At 40.7% G+C, this 20,622-nt stretch overlaps 1 protein-coding gene across 1 annotated transcript in view; it reads left to right on the forward strand.

The window, feature by feature from the left end:
• mms19 (MMS19 homolog, cytosolic iron-sulfur assembly component) overlaps positions 1-20,622 on the forward strand; it is a 107,721-nt gene that overhangs the window by 17,943 nt on the left and 69,156 nt on the right. The window contains exons 4-6 of the mRNA XM_060939503.1: positions 14,667-14,752; positions 15,027-15,101; positions 15,267-15,336. Of these exons, the coding sequence (XP_060795486.1) occupies positions 14,667-14,752; positions 15,027-15,101; positions 15,267-15,336 (231 nt within the window). The remainder of the gene's footprint in view (positions 1-14,666; positions 14,753-15,026; positions 15,102-15,266; positions 15,337-20,622) is intronic.

The raw sequence follows: 20,622 nt of genomic DNA on the forward strand, positions 1-20,622 counted from the left end.
CCTTCTGAACATACTTGGCCAATAAACTCAGGGTGGCCGCGGGTCCTTAAAAAGTCTTAAATTTAATTTTCCTAAAATAAGGCCATTAAAAAGTCTTAAATTTCAAACCCCGTGGCCTTAAATTTTCAATCTTAAATTTATGGAGATTTTACTCAGTCATATCGTTAAAATGTGGTACACTTTGGATGGGGAAAAAGTTTAATCGTTTTTGATGCTCATAATTATACCGCGCAGGCTCCGAATCCACCAGTTGCTAGACACGCGCGTGCTTGACAACCACTCAGTGCCTGATCTGTTGATGGAGGGTAGTCCGAGCCACAATGGGTAAATGTAAATTTAATGATAACTGGCTGCAAGATGCAAAATACTCGTGGTGGCTGTAAGACTTTTAAGTTGGGCACAATGGGGATAAGAGCAGTGGACTCTCGTATGAAGAGCGCCAAGCACGTTGCTTTTGCTAAAGGCCGCGAGCATCAGCCTCAAATATCCGACTTCAGCGCTGCCACCACTAACAGTCGTGGAGAAGAGGATAGATCTGCGAGGCTACCGTCGTCCGACATTCGAACAATGATTGTACTGTACAATGAGTAAGAGTGTTGTCTTGTTTATGTACAACCCCGATTCCAAAAAAGTTGGGACAAAGTACAAATTGTAAATAAAAACAGAATGCAATAATTTACAAATCTCAAAAACTGATACTGTATTCACAATAGAACATAGACAACATATCAAATGTCGAAAGTGAGACATTTTGAAATTTCATGCCAAATATTGGCTCATTTGAAATTTCATGACAGCAACACATCTCAAAAAAGTTGGGACAGGGGCAATAAGAGGCTGGAAAAGTTAAAGGTACAAAAAAGGAACAGCTGGGGGACCAAATTGCAACTCATTAGGTCAATTGGCAATAGGTCATTAACATGACTGGGTATAAAAAGAGCATCTTGGAGTGGCAGCGGCTCTCAGAAGTAAAGATGGGAAGAGGATCACCAATCCCCCTAATTCTGCGCCGACAAATAGTGGAGCAATATCAGAAAGAAGTGCGACAGTGTAAAATTGCAAAGAGTTTGAACATATCGTCATCTACAGTGCATAATATCATCAAAATATTCAGAGAATCTCGAAGAATCTCTGTGCGTAAGGGTCAAGGCCGGAAAACCATACTGGGTGCCCATGATCTTCGGGCCCTTAGACGGCACTGCATCACATACAGGCATGCTTCTGTATTGGAAATCACAAAATGGGCTCAGGAATATTTCCAGAGAACATTATCTGTGAACACAATTCACCGTGCCATCTGCCGTTGCCAGCTAAAACTCTATAGTTCAAAGAAGAAGCCGTATCTAAACATGATCTAGAAGCGCAGACGTCTTCTCTGGGCCAAGGCTCATTTAAAATGGACTGTGGCAAAGTGGAAAACTGTTCTGTGGTCAGACGAATCAAAATTTGAAGTTCTTTATGGAAATCAGGGACGCCGTGTCATTCGGACTAAAGAGGAGAAGGACGACCCAAGTTGTTATCAGCGCTCAGTTCAGAAGCCTGCATCTCTGATGGTATGGGGTTGCATTAGTGCGTGTGGCATGGGCAGCTTACACATCTGGAAAGACACCATCAATGCTGAAAGGTATATCCAGGTTCTAGAGCAACATTTGCTCCCATCCAGACGACGTCTCTTTCAGGGAAGACCTTGCATTTTCCAACATGACAATGCCAAACCACATACTGCATCAATTACAGCATCATGGCTGTGTAGAAGAAGGGTCCGGGTACTGAACTGGCCAGCCTGCAGTCCAGATCTTTCACCCATAGAAAACATTTGGCGCATCATAAAATGGAAGATACGACAAAAAAGACCTAAGACAGTTGAGCAACTAGAATCCTACATTAGACAAGAATGGGTTAACATTCCTATCCCTAAACTTGAGCAACTTGTCTCCTCAGTCCCCAGATGTTTACAGACTGTTGTAAAGAGAAAAGGGGATGTCTCACAGTGGTAAACATGGCCTTGTTCCAACTTTTTTGAGATGTGTTGTTGTCATGAAATTTAAAATCACCTCATTTTTCTCTTTAAATGATACATTTTCTCAGTTTAAACATTTGATATGTCATCTATGTTCTATTCTGAATAAAATATGGAATTTTGAAACTTCCACATCATTGCATTCCGTTTTTATTTACAATTTGTACTTTGTCCCAACTTTTTTGGAATCAGGGTTGTAAGAGAATATTGTGTGTGTGTGTGTGTGTGTGTGTGTGTGTGTGTGAGAGAGAGAATATATTCTATTGCGTGCATGTGAGAGAATAGTATTGTTTGTGTGTGGGTATCGTTCCAAGCAAGTGAGCAGACCTTTCAAGTGAGTGAGCCGAGGTTTCAGGTGTCTGTGCATTCACATTGTGTAACTGTGTTGTTTTCTGCATTGTTGTTTGACCAAAGATGGAATTGAACAATTCTGCTTACAGTGCGACTCCCCAAGCAGAGAAAATAATAATTAAATAAAACTGTTGCATTGGATTCTGTGTGTGTGACTTCATTCACATTTTCACAGTGTTACATTGGATTCAAACGCTGTGACTGCATTCTGATTGTCACGTAGTTACAAGCAGGGCTTTGAACCGGTTCAAGGAACGAAAACAAAAACCGGGAACTTTTTCTATTTCACATGGAACAGAAACGAAACCAGAAACTTTATTATTTTTTGTGTTCCGGAACAGAAACGCTTATTAAAAATAATGGTAACCGGTTAATACCGGTTTTTATTTCGTTCCTCAAAGTTTCTGTAGCCTACAAATAAGTAATTCTTCTCCTGCGCAAGTTTCTATGACCCGCTGGGGTTCACTTCCTGTGTGACGTTCGCTGACTGAATGGAGAGAGCGGGAGGGTGGACTACCATCACGTCTCCACGTGATAAGTGAGTAAGTGCATTACTGAGTGTCTGAGCAAAGAAGAGCCTGAACGTTGCAACCTCCCTATTGGCTGTTTGTAAAAATGTATCAGTTGTTGCCCCTCCCACGGGAATCATCGCGGGCTCGAGAGACGAGACCTGACGAGTTAGTTCGTTGGTAGCAGAACAAAATGTCTGGACACAAATCGGGTTTTCAGAAAAGGAAAGAAAATAAACGCAGGGTCGAAAATACAAAAAAGGAGGCAGAAAATGCAAAACGAGTTTTAAGGTAGGACAAATGGTTACTTTTTAAGGCAGCCCGCCGTGGCTGCAGGCCTTCAGTTGTCATTGAATGGTTACTTTTCTGAGGCAGCCCGCCGTGGCTGCCTGCAGGCTTATTTATTATAGCCCATTTAGTTAAAATAGTTGATATAAAATGTTTATAGTTATGTGATGGTTGTCCTGATTTAGACTGTGGTTGTTTTTTTTTTTTTTTTTTTTTTTTGGGGGGGGGTTGCGCGATGTTGCACCCGGGTCCAGATTAGGGCAGAACCGGCCCTGGCTACATTTCAGGTGTAGTTTGTTTTGTGAATGTATATACTTGCGTAGATGTGTACTTGGTCTTCCAATATGGCGCCTAACAAAATCTCGCGGCGCGGTGACGTCATGCGGTAGCCCTCTATAGGGCCTGACTAGCCTTTGGTAACACTAAACGAATTATCTTTCATTTTTGGCGCTTTTTCTGTTTGTGTAGATGGGAAGACATACTGAGAATCCAAATCGCCAACATTTGAAATAATAATTGTTTTGAATTATTTCTTGTCTTATTTAATGAAGGTTGGAATAGAATTAGCCTACATTTGGCTTAAGCTGGATGAGACAGAGACATAATTTTATAGCCATTTGTTAAACAGCTGACAGGGAACGTAATTAACCGTTCCGGGAATGAAATTTTTTTGTTCTAACCGGTTCGGGAACGTCTATTTAATGGTGGAACCCAAAACCGGAAACGTTAAAATTCCGTTTCTGTTCGGAACGAACCAATAGGAAAAAAATTCTGGTTCAAAGCCCTGGTTACAAGTTTATCCTTATATTGTGTTCTGAGTGTGTGAATGCCTGTCAAGGAAAAGAAATGAAGTACGTCTCCTAGAATAGTGTTTTCTGGTGATTGTTTACAAGACCAATAAGGGCCCGTTTACACGAGGACGCTGTCAGGTAAAAACGGCTAAATATTTTATCGGAAGTGCCTTTCGTCTACACGGGGACGGCGTTTCCGAGGCTGAAAAACGGAAAAAATTGAAAACGCCTTCCAGAGTGGATAAGTTAAAAACAGCCCCCGTTGCGTATCCGTCTAAACTACCCAATACGCGAAACTCTGCTCGGATCTGCTCACGTCAGGTACGCGTTTACGTCATACATATGTCATATACTGTACATGCCAGCCCGGGAAGTAAGAAAGTAAGTAAAAAAGTAAGAGCATGTCTGATTACATCGATCCAACGGACCTTCAAGCTGCTCTGGCAGCTTTAATAAACGTCCAGCAGTCCTTCGAACATTTATACCGAACCTGCACATATACCGTTAATGTACAGAGGCGGGTATAATGTGCTCTTACTTTTTTACTTACTTTCTTACTTACCATAGCCAGAGTAGTCAAAGTTTTCGTGGCGCAGATCAGACAAGACGGAAGACGTTGCGCATGCGTGCAGACATAGCGGAGGTCTTTCACAGCACCACCTAGCCGCCTGGCATGCACATCCAATTGAATTCCACACATTTATGCGTCACCGTATAGACGCAGATTTCCTCCTTGAAAACGGTCGTGTAGACGCGGAAAAAAGTGAGAACGAAAACGGACTTTTGCGTTTTTGTTTCAGACCGTCCCCGTGTAAAGTGGGCCTAAGTTACATTAAATTATATAGTTTTTTTTTTTTTTTTTCCAAAAGAGTACGTTTTTGCGTGACTTTAGATTTGGTCTTAATTTTTTTTGGAACATGGTATGAAAGTCTTAAAAAGTCTTAAATTTAACTTGGACAAACCTGTAGACACCCTGAAACAACTACTTCTTTTCTTTTGGTTGCTCCTGATTAGGGGTCGCCACAGCGGATCTTTTCAATCCGCATGCTAGATTTGGCCCAGTTTTACGCCGGGTGCCCTTCCGGCCAATCATGTTTGGCCAATAAACATGGTTCTGATTCTCTGCTGCTCTCAGCCAATCAGAACACACCGTACTGCTTACTGCTCTCAGCCAATCGGAGCACACCGTACTGCGCGACTGTGACACTCTTGCAGCACTCTTGCAGCACAATGACACAGTGGCTATCGCCTTCTATATGAAGCAGTAGCCACAGAAACCTTGACCGGATGACCCCCAAAATGTTGGAGGTTCTATTTGAGACCAATGCCCATCTATCCTGAAAGTTTCATGAAGATCGGTCCAGCCGTTTTCCCGTAACATCATTAACAAGAAAACAAAGAAACCACACTGAAAACAATACCTCGCCCTGCTTACTCCATAGCAGGCGAGGTAATAAAAACGGAATGCAGTGCTTTGGAAGTCCTTTTTGACCTACGTTTGTGAGCTGAAGACACTCATTTTTTAAGTTTTGAACATGAAATTGTTTTTCATTCTCGCTTGAGATCAGCAGTTCAGAGTCTCCATTGTCATATGAGGAAAAACCATCTCATTTGTCATAGATAATACACACACACACCGATCAACAATAACATTATGATCACTGAGCGGTTTAGTGAATAACGTTGATTATCTCATTTCAGTGGCGCCTGTCAAGGGGTGGGATATATTAGGCAGCAGGAGAACAGTCAGTTCTTGAAGTTGATGTGTTGGAAGCAGGGCTGTCAAACGATTAAAAAATTTAATCGCGATTAATCTCAGAATTTCATATAGTTAAAGGTCCCATGGCATGGTGGTTTGTTGATGCTTTAAACGGGCTCGTGGAGGCTTCTGGATGTTATATCCACAGCCTTTCTCGAAATGAACCCTCGACACGTAAATATAGCCTCCTGGGAGAAAGCCCCATTTCAGCGCTTTTCCCAGTGTGTCGTTTTGCTAATGAGCAGCAGGAGGCGGGGAAGGGTAGAGGGTGGGGGTGGGCCATGGGGGGAGGGGCTTGACCAAGCTGCGCGCACACATACTCGCTGCTATCAGCGCCTGTAGCCACGCTGCTAAGACAAAACCCCGTTCTCCCTCGGACTCCTTTCGTAAACTCAACGTGACACAGAGAACAGAGAGTGAGAGTGTTCGGAGTGGTAGTTTACGAACGTATAATACCCTAGGCTTGAACACGCACTCCATAACCAAAGAGGATAGAAGCAGCAACTACAGCAACATAGCGCTTATCCAACAGAAGACATGCATTGCGGAGCAATAGTCAAACATAAGCTCATAAGTTACAGTCAATTTCCAGACTAAACTCAGTTTAACAGAGCATGCTGCATGCTCTTTAGTTTTGTAGCGCAGAGTACCTGGCTAACTGCAGGAAGCGGTTAGCTGCACAGCTAATGTAGCCATTGCTAGGCTAACGCACCGATTTTAAAACACGGCAAAACGACTTAACAGTTATACACTTACTTGTTCGGTGTTTGTTGCTGATGCGGCAGGGATGCTTGGTACGGACCCAGGCTTCAGTGACAGCTGATGTGCAAAACCTGCCCTGTACTGTCCGAAGTTGTGGAAACATTCATCAGGAAAATGCTTCCGACAAACATACACCGTCTTAGGTAGACTCGACGGCGTATTATTGAAGTAAATAAAATTAAGCCACTGCGTCTTCAGGGGCTCTCCCGTCGGCAGTAAAAACAGACTCCTTTCTGTGTTGTCACATCCATGTACAGCGCAATTTCCATGTTTCGCTCGCTTAGGTGATGCCATGTTGTTGTGTCCTCTATGGTCTCCTCACTACAACTGGGCGGGCAATCCATACAGTGGGTGGGAATCCAGAGGGGGGGCGTGGGGATCATCTCCCTTGCTGACGTAGTAAAGGGAAGAGCTTATCAACGCGCCGTTTTGACGCACCATTCTCAAATGTTGGGCATAGTTTGGTTTACACATTATGACATTTCTAGCCACTGGGGTGACTTAAGAAGGTCAGAGGAACTCATTTTAACGTTAAAAAACCTCAAAGTGAAAATTTCATGCCATGGGACCTTTAATCGCGATTAATCACTTTTTTTTTAAATCTATGTAAATGAATGAGGCTTTTAAAGTGAAATGTTACAATTAAAATGGTGAACACATTTTATGCTAAAAGTTCTTGTTAAAACTGCTGGGACAAGAGAAAATGGTAAGGGAGTTTATTCACTCACATACTAGGCAGTACTGAACATACAAAACACAAAATTGGATTTTGTGATGGATTAGGGAGCTGTAGTCTCAAATATAAAACATGTAGTCACATACTACTGTGTCTCAGTTCAGACATGTGTGACAAAAGAAAATAAAAATGAAATAAAACTTCAATTGTGGGGGGCGTCATGGCTCAGGTGGATAAGGCGCCATACCATAAATCCGGGGACCCGGGTTCAATTCCGACCCGAGGTCATTTCCCGATCCTTCCCCGTCTCTCTCTCCCGCTCATTTCCTGTCCTGTCTCTACACTGTCCTATCCAATAAAGGTGAAAAAAGCCCCCAAAAAAATCTTTAAAAAAAAAAAACTTCAATTGTGCTGGAGTTGTATTCAGTCACAGCCTATAGGACTTCTCAGTGCTGTGCAAACAAAAATAAATTGCAGTTGGACTTCAATAAAGACATTTAGTGTCATATCACAGTGCTACAGCATACTGAAATCTCACTTTACAAAAGTATTTTAGAACTGCAAAGTGCATATCAAAACCAACTCAATCACACGCTTCTTTTGAAATGAAACTTTTGAAATGAAACTTCCCGTTTAACAGACCTTTCTCCATCACTCACACGTACTCTTATTGAAGCAGCGCGCGACAAGCCTCAACAGGAACGACGGGTGACTCGCAGGGCCAAATTAGAATTTGCGTTAACGGCACTATTTTTTAAAAATCACGATAAATTGAGATTGCGTTAACGCGTTATCGCATTAACTTCGACAGCCCTAGTTGGAAGCAGGAAAAATGGGCAAGCGTAAGGATCTGAGCGACTTTGACAAGGGCCAAATTGTGATGGCTGGGTCTGAGCATCGAACAAAATGACACATCTTGTGGGGTGTTCCCGGTATGCAGTGGTTAGTCCTTAAGAAAAGTGGTCCAAGGAAGGACAACCAGCGACAGGGTCATGGGCATCGAAGGCTCATTGAGGCGCATGAGGCACAAAGGCTAGCCTATAGAGATCTTGCAGTCACGTGACCGGAAAGTACACAGACGCCATCTTGTCGGGCAACAACACAGCTGAATACTGCTGCACTCGTGTACAGAATGGATCAATTTCAACCGACGGACTACACGGCTCATTTTTCTAATGAACAGATAACTAGATATATGTCTAAAATAAATGATCTACAGATTAGTGACCCTTATGGCTTTCCGGACGGAGTTTTCACGACCGTGTCAGTGGATTTTGAACTGCCAGCGGAATACCCGGACGTGTATAATTACCTCATTAACTTTCCCTCGCTGTTCAGTGGTGAAGCACTGCGTGCTTATAAATCTCTGGACAGTTATCTTTACAGAAATTCAGGATTTGTCAGCGACTCAGATGTGGCATCTTGTAAACAAGAAAATAACAATCCTCACTGGACGGGTAAGTCACTTAAGTATTACTAGTACTGCACTGACCAGCCGATTATAGAATAGAATAAGGTAATTCCAGCTGTAATTCCAAATCGTCCATTTTGTTTACATGGATCTGGCGTTGGAGAGATCGAGGCTTGGCAGTGGAGGTTTGAGTGGCTGTTTTCTGAGCTTAGTCAACAGGCCGGCTCTGCAGCCTCGCTTTCACTTCCTCTCCCGGCACCGCCTCCTTCGCTTTGCTTCCGATAACAATCCACGGAGACCCCGCTGGTCTCGCTATCTCGTCCGGAATGTTTTTATATATATATATATATAAAAATTTTTTCTCGTCCAGAATGTTGTGCATGCGATGGAAATCGCTACAAACCGTCATTTTCTGCTGGAAACCAATGTCCAGTAAGTCCATACGGTTGTAGTGGATATTGAAGTCTGATACAGACGAACAACACGCAAAAATACACACAAAAAAACATAAAAAACGTGCACAGGTAGGGAGAGCTTGTAGCCGCAGCCATTGTAGTAGAATTGTATATAGTAGGGTTTTCCAGAAGAAAAGGTAGAAGGCGGAAATATGGCGTTTGACCGACAAGATGGCGTCTGTCACAATCTGGATCGGCTGTGACGTCACATGCAAGTGCTCCATATGTTCCAATCCCACAGAAGAGCTACTGTAGCACAAACTGCTGAGAAAGTTAATGCTGGATAAAACAGAAAGGGGTGTGTGTGTGTGTGATTTAAAGGTTTACTTTTAAAATGTATCTCACTACAGATTACAGAATTCATGTCTTAAATTGTAATTTGTAACGTATACCGTTAGATTACTCACACTGAGTAATGTATTCTAAATACTTTTTGGATTACTTTCAAGTTGTCTTACAGTTCATGTAACAGTAACGTGGGATTCACAAGCAGGGGTCGAAATTAACTTTTGAATGTACTTGCCCTCAGGGCAACCAACCCCAAAAATTTACTTGCCCGCATGCATGTATCAGTTGCCCTACTTTTTTGCAGGTTGACTGGGTAAGTACGGTAATTTGCATAAAAAGCAATCTGGATGTATACACTACCGTTCAAAAGTGTGGGGTCACTTTGAAATGTCCTTATTTTTGAAAGAAAAGCACTGTTCTTTTCAATGAAGATCACTTTAAGCTAATCAGAAATCCACTCTATACATTGCTAATGTGGTAAATGACTATTCTAGCTGCAAATGTCTGGTTTTTGGTGCAATATCTCCATAGGTGTATAGAGGCCCATTTCCAGCAACTCTCACTCCAGTGTTCTAATGGTACAATGTGTTTGCTCATTGCCTCAGAAGGCTAATGGATGATTAGAAAACCCTTGTACAATCATGTTAGCACAGCTGAAAACAGTTGAGCTCTTTAGAGAAGCTATAAAACTGACCTTCCTTTGAGCAGGTTGAGTTTCTGGGGCATCACATTTGTGGGGTCGATTAAATGCTCAAAATGGCCAGAAAAATGTCTTGACTATATTTTCTATTCATTTTACAACTTATGGTGGTAAATAAAAGTGTGACTTTTCATGGAAAACACAAAATTGTCTGGGTGACCCCAAACTTTTGAACGGTAGTGTATTATAGAGTATGCAATAAAATATTTCAACTTGTTTTGCCATTGTTTGATTACCGATCGATAGAAATAAAGTTATAACATTCATATGTGTTTGGTGTTTATTTCATCATGATGAAACAGTAAAACAACTAGGTATAACTACTAGTATCTTCTATTAGACATGCTAAACAGTCAGAAAACATCATGTCATCATGGTCAAGTGTAACTGATCAAATCAGAATTAAAATTCAGTCCAAAAAGACGCTTCGTTCGTTCTAGCCTACGTGACCGTGGCGCCTCGTGTGAAATAATCATAATATCATGTAGCGCCATCTCGCGAATGGAAGCGTCAACTACTGCAACGAACCAAAGTCAAGGACAAACGAAAGAGAAGACGGGAAAAATAAAGTTTTCGTTCTGTTTCTGTTAGGAATCATAACTTAATTTTTCTTGGTAAAATAGACATTCAAACACAGTTGTCTGACGGACAACTAGTGATAATTTTATTGTTGCCCGAGTATGAGAATGACTTGCCCATGTCCGTCGGTACATGCTTAATTTCGACCCCTGCACAAGGTCCTGCTTGCTCGACTGTTGGATCAACTAGCTGAAGACATTTGAGTAACATAACACTTGTTTTGGAGGAGCAAATGCTGAGAGTCGGTTCACAAAAGCCATTTTAGCCCAAGAGCATTAGCTCAAAATTGAGTCCAACCCGGAACAAATTAGTAACAAGCTGAATTTTTCAGAACATGTTCAGAATACCCTTAGGAATAACATACTAAAAGTCCCCGGGAATCCACCTTGTGCTCTCTGAGAAATTCAAGATGGCGTCCAAAATGGCCACCGATTGGAGATTTTTCAATATCTCAGGGATAAAACATAATATAAATGCAATTAAAATGTTAAATTATATGTTCTCTCATACAAGCAATGCAAATTCACCATTGTCACACTTAAAATTAACCAAGATTACAAGGTCATTAATGTGGAAATTACATGGAATTTGATGGTTGACATGATTGACAGATTAGCTTAGTAGGCTACCTACATACATGAACATAATGTAAGACAACAATTAGACATCAATTTCCTTAATATTTAGTGCATCTTTAAGCTTTGATAAAATATTAAAGGGAAATTCAATTTGAGAACTCTATCTTCTAAAACTACAATGGCAAGCTGTTTCAGTACACTTCAACATTCCGGCCACTTTCATGACAAAAAGGTCTGCCTCAATAAAAGCTCTTGCTTATAAACAATGAGTAGACTTAAACACTTCTCAGTGCCGCAGTTGTAATGCTTGGACCTTTGTTGTACCATCAATGAAGTAGGGAATTGATTCAAGCTTGTTTAAGGGTGGAAAAAAAAATTAACCTTTGAGTTTCTAGCGCCAGTCTTTACTACTAGCAATGCCAGTGTGTTCGGACAAAAAATGACTAAACTCAGCATGACCTTTTAAAAATGACTGAACTCAGCATGACCTTTTAACATGCCATTTTTCATTTTACACCACCAATTTACTTTAATATTAATGAAAATAAGTGCTCCAACCCCTAGTAATTGTGTTTGTTGTTTTGTGAACAGAATAGGATGATACGGAGTGAACGAGTAACCAATGGATCCTCACTCTATAATCGGTAGTGTACGTTAAATAGCACATGTATAGATTTACAATTATAAGTCTGTAATTATTAGTCCTAAACATTAAGAACTGAAGCCATTTCAAAAACATATGAGATATCTTCATGATACCATAAAGATTATTTTGTCATAACAGTCATTGTTATTTCTTCTTGGATGTGAATTTATGGGCCAGGGCGTTTCAAGATTGATACTTGATTCAAGGATCGGACTGGATGAAACCTACACACATTCATAGTACTGTGCACATTCATAAATGTGAACTGGTGAAGTCCCAAAAATATGACAATCTAACCAGACATGGCAAGCGAACACATTATACACAAATATACTGTTATAATAATGTGTACATTGTTATTATATAATGTTAATACACAATGTAATTAATACACACATGTTGGAATTTACTCTCCTACCCTACAAAACATATATTCTGACCTTTTAATTGCATTAATATTTTGTTTTGGGCCTGAGATATGGGCAGATCTCCATTTGGCGGCCATTTTGGACGCCATCTTGAATTTCTCAGAGAGCACAAGGGGGTTTCCGGGGACTTTTAGTATGTTATTCCTAAAGGTATTCTGAACATATTCTGAAATTTTCAGCTTGTTACTAATTTGTTCCGAGTAACCCTATTACTCCTGGGCTATTTGATGTTTGGTCTTGTCTGGTTAAAAAAAAACATGCACAACTGAGAAGGAAGGCACAATATATATATTTTTTTGTTTTAAGACCTTTTTTTTTCTTTATTTTCAGAACTGCAAGAGTAAAAACTGTCACGGACGTGAAAATGTGCTGTTTTTTACAGAAGTGTATTGCTGCCACACCAGAAAAAGGAAAAAAAGAATCAGTATCACAGAATAATGTGAACAGTTTATCGTTAGAACAATATTTTTCACGCTATAATGTGATAATTTGGTTTCATGTTCTAACTTAAACTCCTGTTTGAATCTATGGTTTGAATGAGGTGTGCGGAGAATAAACTGGGTAATGTGGCCCATTTACAGCGTCTTGCAAAAGTGTTTTGTCGCATTACAAGCTGGAATTAAAATGGATTTTTTGGAAAATCAACACCATTTGATTGACACAACATGCCTACCACTTTGAAAGTGCAAACTGTTGTTTTATTGGGGCACAAACAATAATTAAGATGAAAAAAAGAAACAGAAATCTGGAGTGTGCATAAGTATTCACCCCCTTTCATATGAATCCCCTAAATAAGAGCTGGTCCAACCGATTCACTTCATAAGTCACATAATTAGTTGATTAAGAGCCACCTGTGTGCAATCAAAGTGTCACATGATCTGTCACATGATGTCTGTATAAATCACCCTGTTCTGGAAGGACCCTGACTCTGCAACACTACTAAGCAAGCAACATGAAAACCAAGGAGCCTCCAAACAGGTCAGAGACAGAGTTGTGGAGAAGCATAGATCAGGGTTAGGTTATAAAAAATATCCCAAACTTTGAATATCCCAGGGAGCACCATTAAATCCATTATAGCAAAATGGAAAGAATATGGCACCACGACAAACCTGACAAGAGAAGGCCGTCCACCAAAACTCACAGACCAGACAAGGAGGGCATTAATCAGAGATGCAACAAAGATGCCAAAGATAACACTGAAGGAGCTGCAAAGATTCACAGTGGAGATGGGAGTATCTGTCCATAGGGTCACTTTAAGCCGTACACTCCACAGAGTGGGGCTTTATGGAAGAGTGGCCAGAAAAAGGCATTGCTTAAGAAAACACGTTTGGAGTTTGCCCAACAGCATGTGGCAGACTCCCCAAACACATGGAAGAAGATTCTCTGGTCAAATGAGACTAAAATTGAACTTTTTGGCCATCGTGGGAAATGCCATGTGTGGCACAAACCCAACACCCTGAGAACACCATTCCTACAGTGAAGCATGATGGTGGCAGCATCATGCTGTGTGGATATTTTTCATCTGCAGGGACAGGAAAGCTGGTCAGGACTGAAGGAAAGATGAACGGCACTAAATACAGGGCAATTCTGGAGGAAAACCTGTTTGAGATTGGGACGAAGGTTCACTTTCTGGCAGGACAATGACCCTAAACATACTGCTAAAGCTACACTGGAGTGGTTTTAAGGGAAACATTTAAATGTCTTGGAATGGCCTAATCAAAGCCCAGACCTCAATCCAATTAAGAATCTGTGGCATAACTTGAAGATTGCTGTACACCAACGCAACCCATCTAACTTGAAGGAGCTGGAGGAATGGACAAAAATCCCAGTACCTTGATGTGCTAAGCTAATAGAGACATACCTCAAGAGAATATCTAATGAGGTTTTGGTAGCCTTTTGGGTGTTCAACAAGGCTACCAATGACGTCACTCCCAGTGTTTTCCCGCTGACTGGATGTGCGTTGTCAAAATGGCGAACCGGTTCAAAATTAAATTTCTTTTGATTAACTTGCATAACTTTTTTTTTTTTGGTGGAATTGTCCATATAATATAAATAACACTACACGATGGCACTAAGATATGAAGTTTATCTTCTCGTGTTGAACAAGTGAAAATATGTTCTCTTCACTAACTCATGAAATGTATTCACAACTCGAAGATAAACTTCATGTTTTCACGTGACCATGTAATATCTACTATTTCTAAATATGTAGCACTGTTGCATGTATTCGGTTACTTCTCAACACTGTATGCAATGTAATTTATCTAATCATTTGGAGCTTGTCACAATATGAGCTTTCGATTTGCTTTTTGAAGATTGGAATATCCAGTACGTGGATTCTGTGAACCTTGAGACCAATACGATAAAAATATTGTCATGGAGAAGCGCTGAACTTTGTGATTTAATATCTGAACTCTCTCTGCAGTGACGGTCCTGGTAGCATTCTACGAGAACCGGTTAAAGGATCACTATGCAATCACACCACACGTTCTCCATGGACTCGGCGCTCTGGTAAGCCTGAGCATGCACATCAGCACCAGAGTGAATCTGTTTCTATTCAATAATGGATTAATTTCGATGTGAGCGCGCTCAGGTTAGTGTTTGGCTCATGATGATGTCATGAAGTTCTGAGCTAGTGACCGGAACACTATAAGTTTGAATGTAAGGACTGTCCGAGCTACATTTTTAGGTCCTTCAGCAAAGTTTTCTTTCTCCCTCAGTTGTTCTGTAATGTGATGAGCCTCATTTGTAAATGTTGTACGTTGAAATGATCTCAATCTTCCAGGCGAAGTGCACAGTGCTGCCTCCGGGTTCAGCAGTATCTATTCTGAAAGCCCTCTTCCAGGATGTGCACGTACAGGTGAATCAACTCCCAACACAGACAGGGATCCAAATTCCCCCAGTGTTCAAGTGCTTTAGATTTATTCATTCTCATAAAGCACCATGAGATGCACATGGAGGCATTAACAGCTTCATTTTCTAACCTTTTTTTTTTTTTTTCTGTGTCGTTTGTTCACTTTGACAGTCCCTGATGTTGACAGAACGGTCGTGTGTCTACAACATACTCATCAGCCTCATGGACTCGAGAGAAAAGGGTGAGGGACCTGATCTTATTCACTGTGTCCGAAATCACTCACTAGTCACGATATAGTGGACTATATAGCGAGTTCGCCATCTTGTAGTGCTGTCCGAATGTATAGTGAGAATTATTACACCCTATATAGTGCACTCAGAGTATCCCACAATGCATCGTGCAAAGTAGTGTACAACCGATGGTCACTAACTAAGCAGTATATCCCATCATGCACTGCGGTTGCGCTGAACAAAAAAAGTGTGTTGGGATGAATGGACGGAGGAAGAAACGCATTATAAGCAGACATTCAAGTACAATAGAGATCTTGCAGTCACGTGACCGGAAAGTACACAGCCGCCATCTTGTCGGTAAAAAAACACCGCTGAATACTGCTGCACTCGTGTACAGAATGGATAAATTTCGACCGACGGACTACACGGCTCATTTTTCTAATGAACAGATAACTAGATATATGTCTAAAATAAACGACCTACAGATTAGTGACCCTTATGGCTTACCGGACGGAGTTTTCACGACCGTGTCAGTGGATTTTGAACTGCCAGAGGTGGAATACCCAGACGTGTATAATTACCTCGTTAACTTTCCCTCGCTGTTCAGTGGTGAAGCACTGCGTGCTTATAAATCTCTGGACAGTTATCTTTACAGAAATTCAGGATTTATCAGTGACTCAGATGTGGCATCTTGTAAACAAGAAAATAACAATCCTCATTGGACGGGTAAGTCACTTAAGTATTGAGTTATAGCACTGACCAGCCGATTATAGAATAAGGTAATTCCAGCTGTAATTCCAAATCGTCCGTCTTGTTTACCATGGATCTGGCGTTGGAGAGATAGAGGCTTGGCAGTGGAGATTTGAGTGGCTGTTTTCTGAGCTTAGTCAACAGGCTGGCTCTGCCTGCAGCCTCGCTTTTGCTTCCGCTCCCGGCGCTGCCTCCTTCGCTTTGCTTCCGATAACAATCCATGGAGACCCCGCTGGTCTTGCTATCTCGTCCAGAATGTTGTGCATGCGATGGAAATCGCTACAAACCGTCATTTTCTGCTGGAAACCAATGTCCAGTAAGTCCATACGGTTGTAGTGGATATTGAAGTCCGATACAGACGAACAACACGCAAAAATACACACAAAAAACCATAAAAAACGTGCACAGGTAGGGAGAGCTTGTAGCCGCAGCCGTTGTAGTAGAATTGTATATAGTAGGGTTTTCCAGAAGAAAAGGCAGAAGCAGAAGTAGAAGAAGTAGAAGGCGGAAATATGGCATTTGACCGACAAGATGGCGTCTGTCACAATCTGGATCGGCTGTGACGTCACATGCAAGTGCTCCATTAAAAACAGTCAGAGAATAGAAAATAATCTAAACTAGAATGAGAGATAAAATACAAGAATAAGTTACAGTGCGGTGTGAAGAATTATTCAAAAGCCTCAAATTTGATTTCAAGGAGAACTGAAGGCAATTTTTTTTAATCAAAATTCTATTTCTCATTTTCTTAAATATAGAAACGCATTTTTGATCGCTATTTTGTCACTGCGAGAGCAAGTTGAGTGTTTGAAATATGCTCTGTAATATATCAGTCCATATGTCAAAGCGATGGGCGTAAACAAGATTCGTTGAGACCTGTGCGAGACATCGTAAGATGGAAGTAAAACGTACAGCGGAAATCAAAGCAACCAACGTCGCTAAAAGACGCGCGTGCCCTCTTTCGAACGCTGACGTGATCAAGCCGGAAGTTTTCTTTGTTTTGATAGCAATCAGGAAAGTTTGGAAAAAAAAAAGTAGGCAGTAATCGTCATTTAAACTCATTTTTGTGCAATACTTCGTTTGGAAAAGAGTTTTCAAAATGGCGGCGCTGACACTTCCCGTTTCAAAGTCTCGTGAAATCGCGCGGATAAGCGACACCTGCCGTCGACCAAACGAACTAAATTCAACATGGCTAAAAACCAAACAGGCAGAGAAGTATAATATTTTAATTGCAATTAGTTGCCAATACAAGTCATGATATCAGTTACTAAAACCAAAAATGTAATTAAATAACACGTTAATTAAGAAATAAAGCAAGTTTAAAAATTACTTCAGTTCTCCTTTAATAAAAGGCAGCGGCAAAGAAGAAAATATTCAGCCTTGATTTAAAAGGACTGCAAGATGCAGTAGACGCAAAGTACTTTTGTATTTATTAAAGTCAGAAATATGCTCAGTATAAAATGTATTTATTATTTTGAAAACCCATCAGCCGACTGATCTGGCACGTTTTAATTGTGCGACAGTAGTGACGTAAATAACAGCACGACGGACTAGTGTCCGAAAGTGTTTTTTTTTTTTTTTTTAAATTAATGAGCTCGTTATAGAGTCCTCTAGATAGTCATTCCCTATAGTGAGTAGGGAATAGTGAGCGATTTCAGACACAGCGATTCACTGAGGTTGTATTACTGCTGATATGACGTGGCAATATTCAACACAATGCTGTTATTAACACTTCATAATGTCGTCAGTATCTGATGCAACGTGATCTGGGTATATACTGTACTTTTGTTGAATATTATTTCTTATAATACAGCGCTGGTGAAATCTCCAATCTGATGTCAGACAGGTGTGGGGTGTCTCTCCCCCCCCCCCCCCCCCCCCCTTATCAAATTAAGACAGAGAAATAAGAGGCTGCAAAGGGAGCGCCTGTTCATAGCTGGTATAAAATAACGTGGTTTCACAGACCGTTAAATGTAACCTAAAATATATAATAAAGTGTTCTTTTAAGTAAAAATATACTATATATTAACATTGGTAAATTGCTGTGGTGTAAGAAAATGTACCGTTATAGTAAAATAATCCACTCCATCTTCGATTATTTTTCTGTAATAGCTTGACCCCAAGTGTTATATTCCTTAAATATTATTTTTGTTCTGCAAAGTCATACACCTGTATTCTATTGTAAATTTATTATTATTATTATTATTATTATTATTATTATTATCATCACCATGATCATCAGGGTTTCCCTTAAAGAAGGGGTTCTCAACCTTTTCTGCCTTGAGGCCCACCTGTTCATACAACCCCGATTCCAAAAAAGTTGGGACAAAGTACAAATTGTAAATAAAAACGGAACGCAATGATGTGGAAGTTTCAAAATTCCATATTTTATTCAGAATAGAACATAGATGACATATCAAATGTTTAAACTGAGAAAATGTATCATTTAAAGAGAAAAATTAGGTGATTTTTAAATTTCATAACAACAACAACATCTCAAAGTTGGGACAAGGCCATGTTTCCCACTGTGAGACATCCCCTTTTCTCTTTACAACAGTCTGTAAACGTCTGGGGACTGAGGAGACAAGTTGCTCAAGTTTAGGGATAGGAATGTTAACCCATTCTTGTCTAATGCAGGATTCTAGTTGCTCAACTGTCTTAGGTCTTTTTTGTCGTATCTTCCATTTTATGATGCGCCAAATGTTTTCTATGGGTGAAAGATCTGGACTGCAGGCTGGCCAGTTCAGTACCCGGACCCTTCTTCTACGCAGCCATGATGCTGTAATTGATGCAGTATGTGGTTTGGCATTGTCATGTTGGAAAATGCAAGGTCTTCCCTGAAAGAGACGTCGTCTGGATGGGAGCATATGTTGCTCTAGAACCTGGATATACCTTTCAGCATTGATGGTGTCTTTCCAGATGTGTAAGCTGCCCATGCCACACGCACTAATGCAACCCCATACCATCAGAGATGCGGGCTTCTGAACTGAGCGCTGATAACTTGGGTCGTCCTTCTCCTCTTTAGTCCGAATGACACGGCGTCCCTGATTTCCATAAAGAACTTCAAATTTTGATTCGTCTGACCACAGAACAGTTTTCCACTTTGCCACAGTCCATTTTAAATGAGCCATGGCCCAGAGAAGACGTCTGCGCTTCTGGATCATGTTTAGATACGGCTTCTTCTTTGAACTATAGAGTTTTAGCTGGCAACGGCGGATGGCACGGTGAATTGTGTTCACAGATAATGTTCTCTGGAAATATTCCTGAGCCCATTTTGTGATTTCCAATACAGAAGCATGCCTGTATGTGATGCAGTGCCATCTAAGGGCCCGAAGATCATGGGCACCCAGTATTGTTTTCCGGCCTTGACCCTTACGCACAGAAATTCTTCCAGATTCTCTGAATCTTTTGATGATATTATGCACTGTAGATGATGATATGTTCAAACTCTTTGCAATTTTACACTGTCGAACTCCTTTCTGATATTGCTCCACTATTTGTCAGCGCAGAATTAGGGGGATTGGTGATTCTCTTCCCATCTTTACTTCTGAGAGCTGCTGCCACTCCAGGATGCTTTTTTTATACCCAGTCATGTTAATGACCTATTGCCAATTGACCTAATGAGTTGCAATTTGGTCCTCCAGCTGTTCCTTTTTTGTACCTTTAACTTTTCCAGCCTCTTATTGCCCCTGTCCCAACTTTTTTGAGATGTGTTGCTGTCATGAAATTTCAAATGAGCCAATATTTGGCATGAAATTTCAAAATGTCTCACTTTCGACATTTGATATGTTGTCTATGTTCTATTGTGAATACAATATCAGTTTTTGAGATTTGTAAATTATTGCATTGTTTTTATTTACAATTTGTACTTTGTCCCAACTTTTTTGGAATCGGGGTTGTATTTGTACTGAGTTGGGGCCCATTAAAAAAGATCCCCAATTATTTTGGCTCATCTATTCTATTAGAATTTAATAATCTATTGTAAAGTGTATTAATGGGATATGACATCACTCCCTGTTACAGATGGGAGCCCAGGAATTAAATAAATGCAATAAAAACAATGTTTTTAATCGTAGGTATTGTATTTAAAACTGTACGGATGTGCCAGAAGCCAAACCATGCATGCAGGGCATTCTCAGCCGAAAGGGATTAATGATCCAAAAGTGGAGTCTGGTCCATTAACACAAGAACGTATTGCCATGTTTGTGTTCAGCAAACAAGCAAGTTATTAAAACCAAGACGTACACTCAAAAGAAGTGAATATAGCAACCACTCAATGGGATTAGATCCTTCCAAAGAAGGATTTTTCCTAGGAGTTGGAAAAATTATTCATCCATTGAGTTCCCCGACATCTCAAACTACCTGGTGCTGCAGACATTGTTCTACACGGACACACAGATGAAAACCTGGAAGAGCATGGAGGAGGAGTACAACTTTTTATATGTGGCTGGGTTAAAGATCTGGGGACCAGGACACTACAGGATAGACGGAGGTAGACGGATCTAGCAGGCATGATATTTAAGTCAAGTTTATTTTTGTAGCGCTTTTAA

The sequence above is a fragment of the Neoarius graeffei genome, chromosome 14 (assembly GCF_027579695.1).
Source record: "Neoarius graeffei isolate fNeoGra1 chromosome 14, fNeoGra1.pri, whole genome shotgun sequence".
NCBI classification, from domain to species: domain Eukaryota; kingdom Metazoa; phylum Chordata; class Actinopteri; order Siluriformes; family Ariidae; genus Neoarius; species Neoarius graeffei.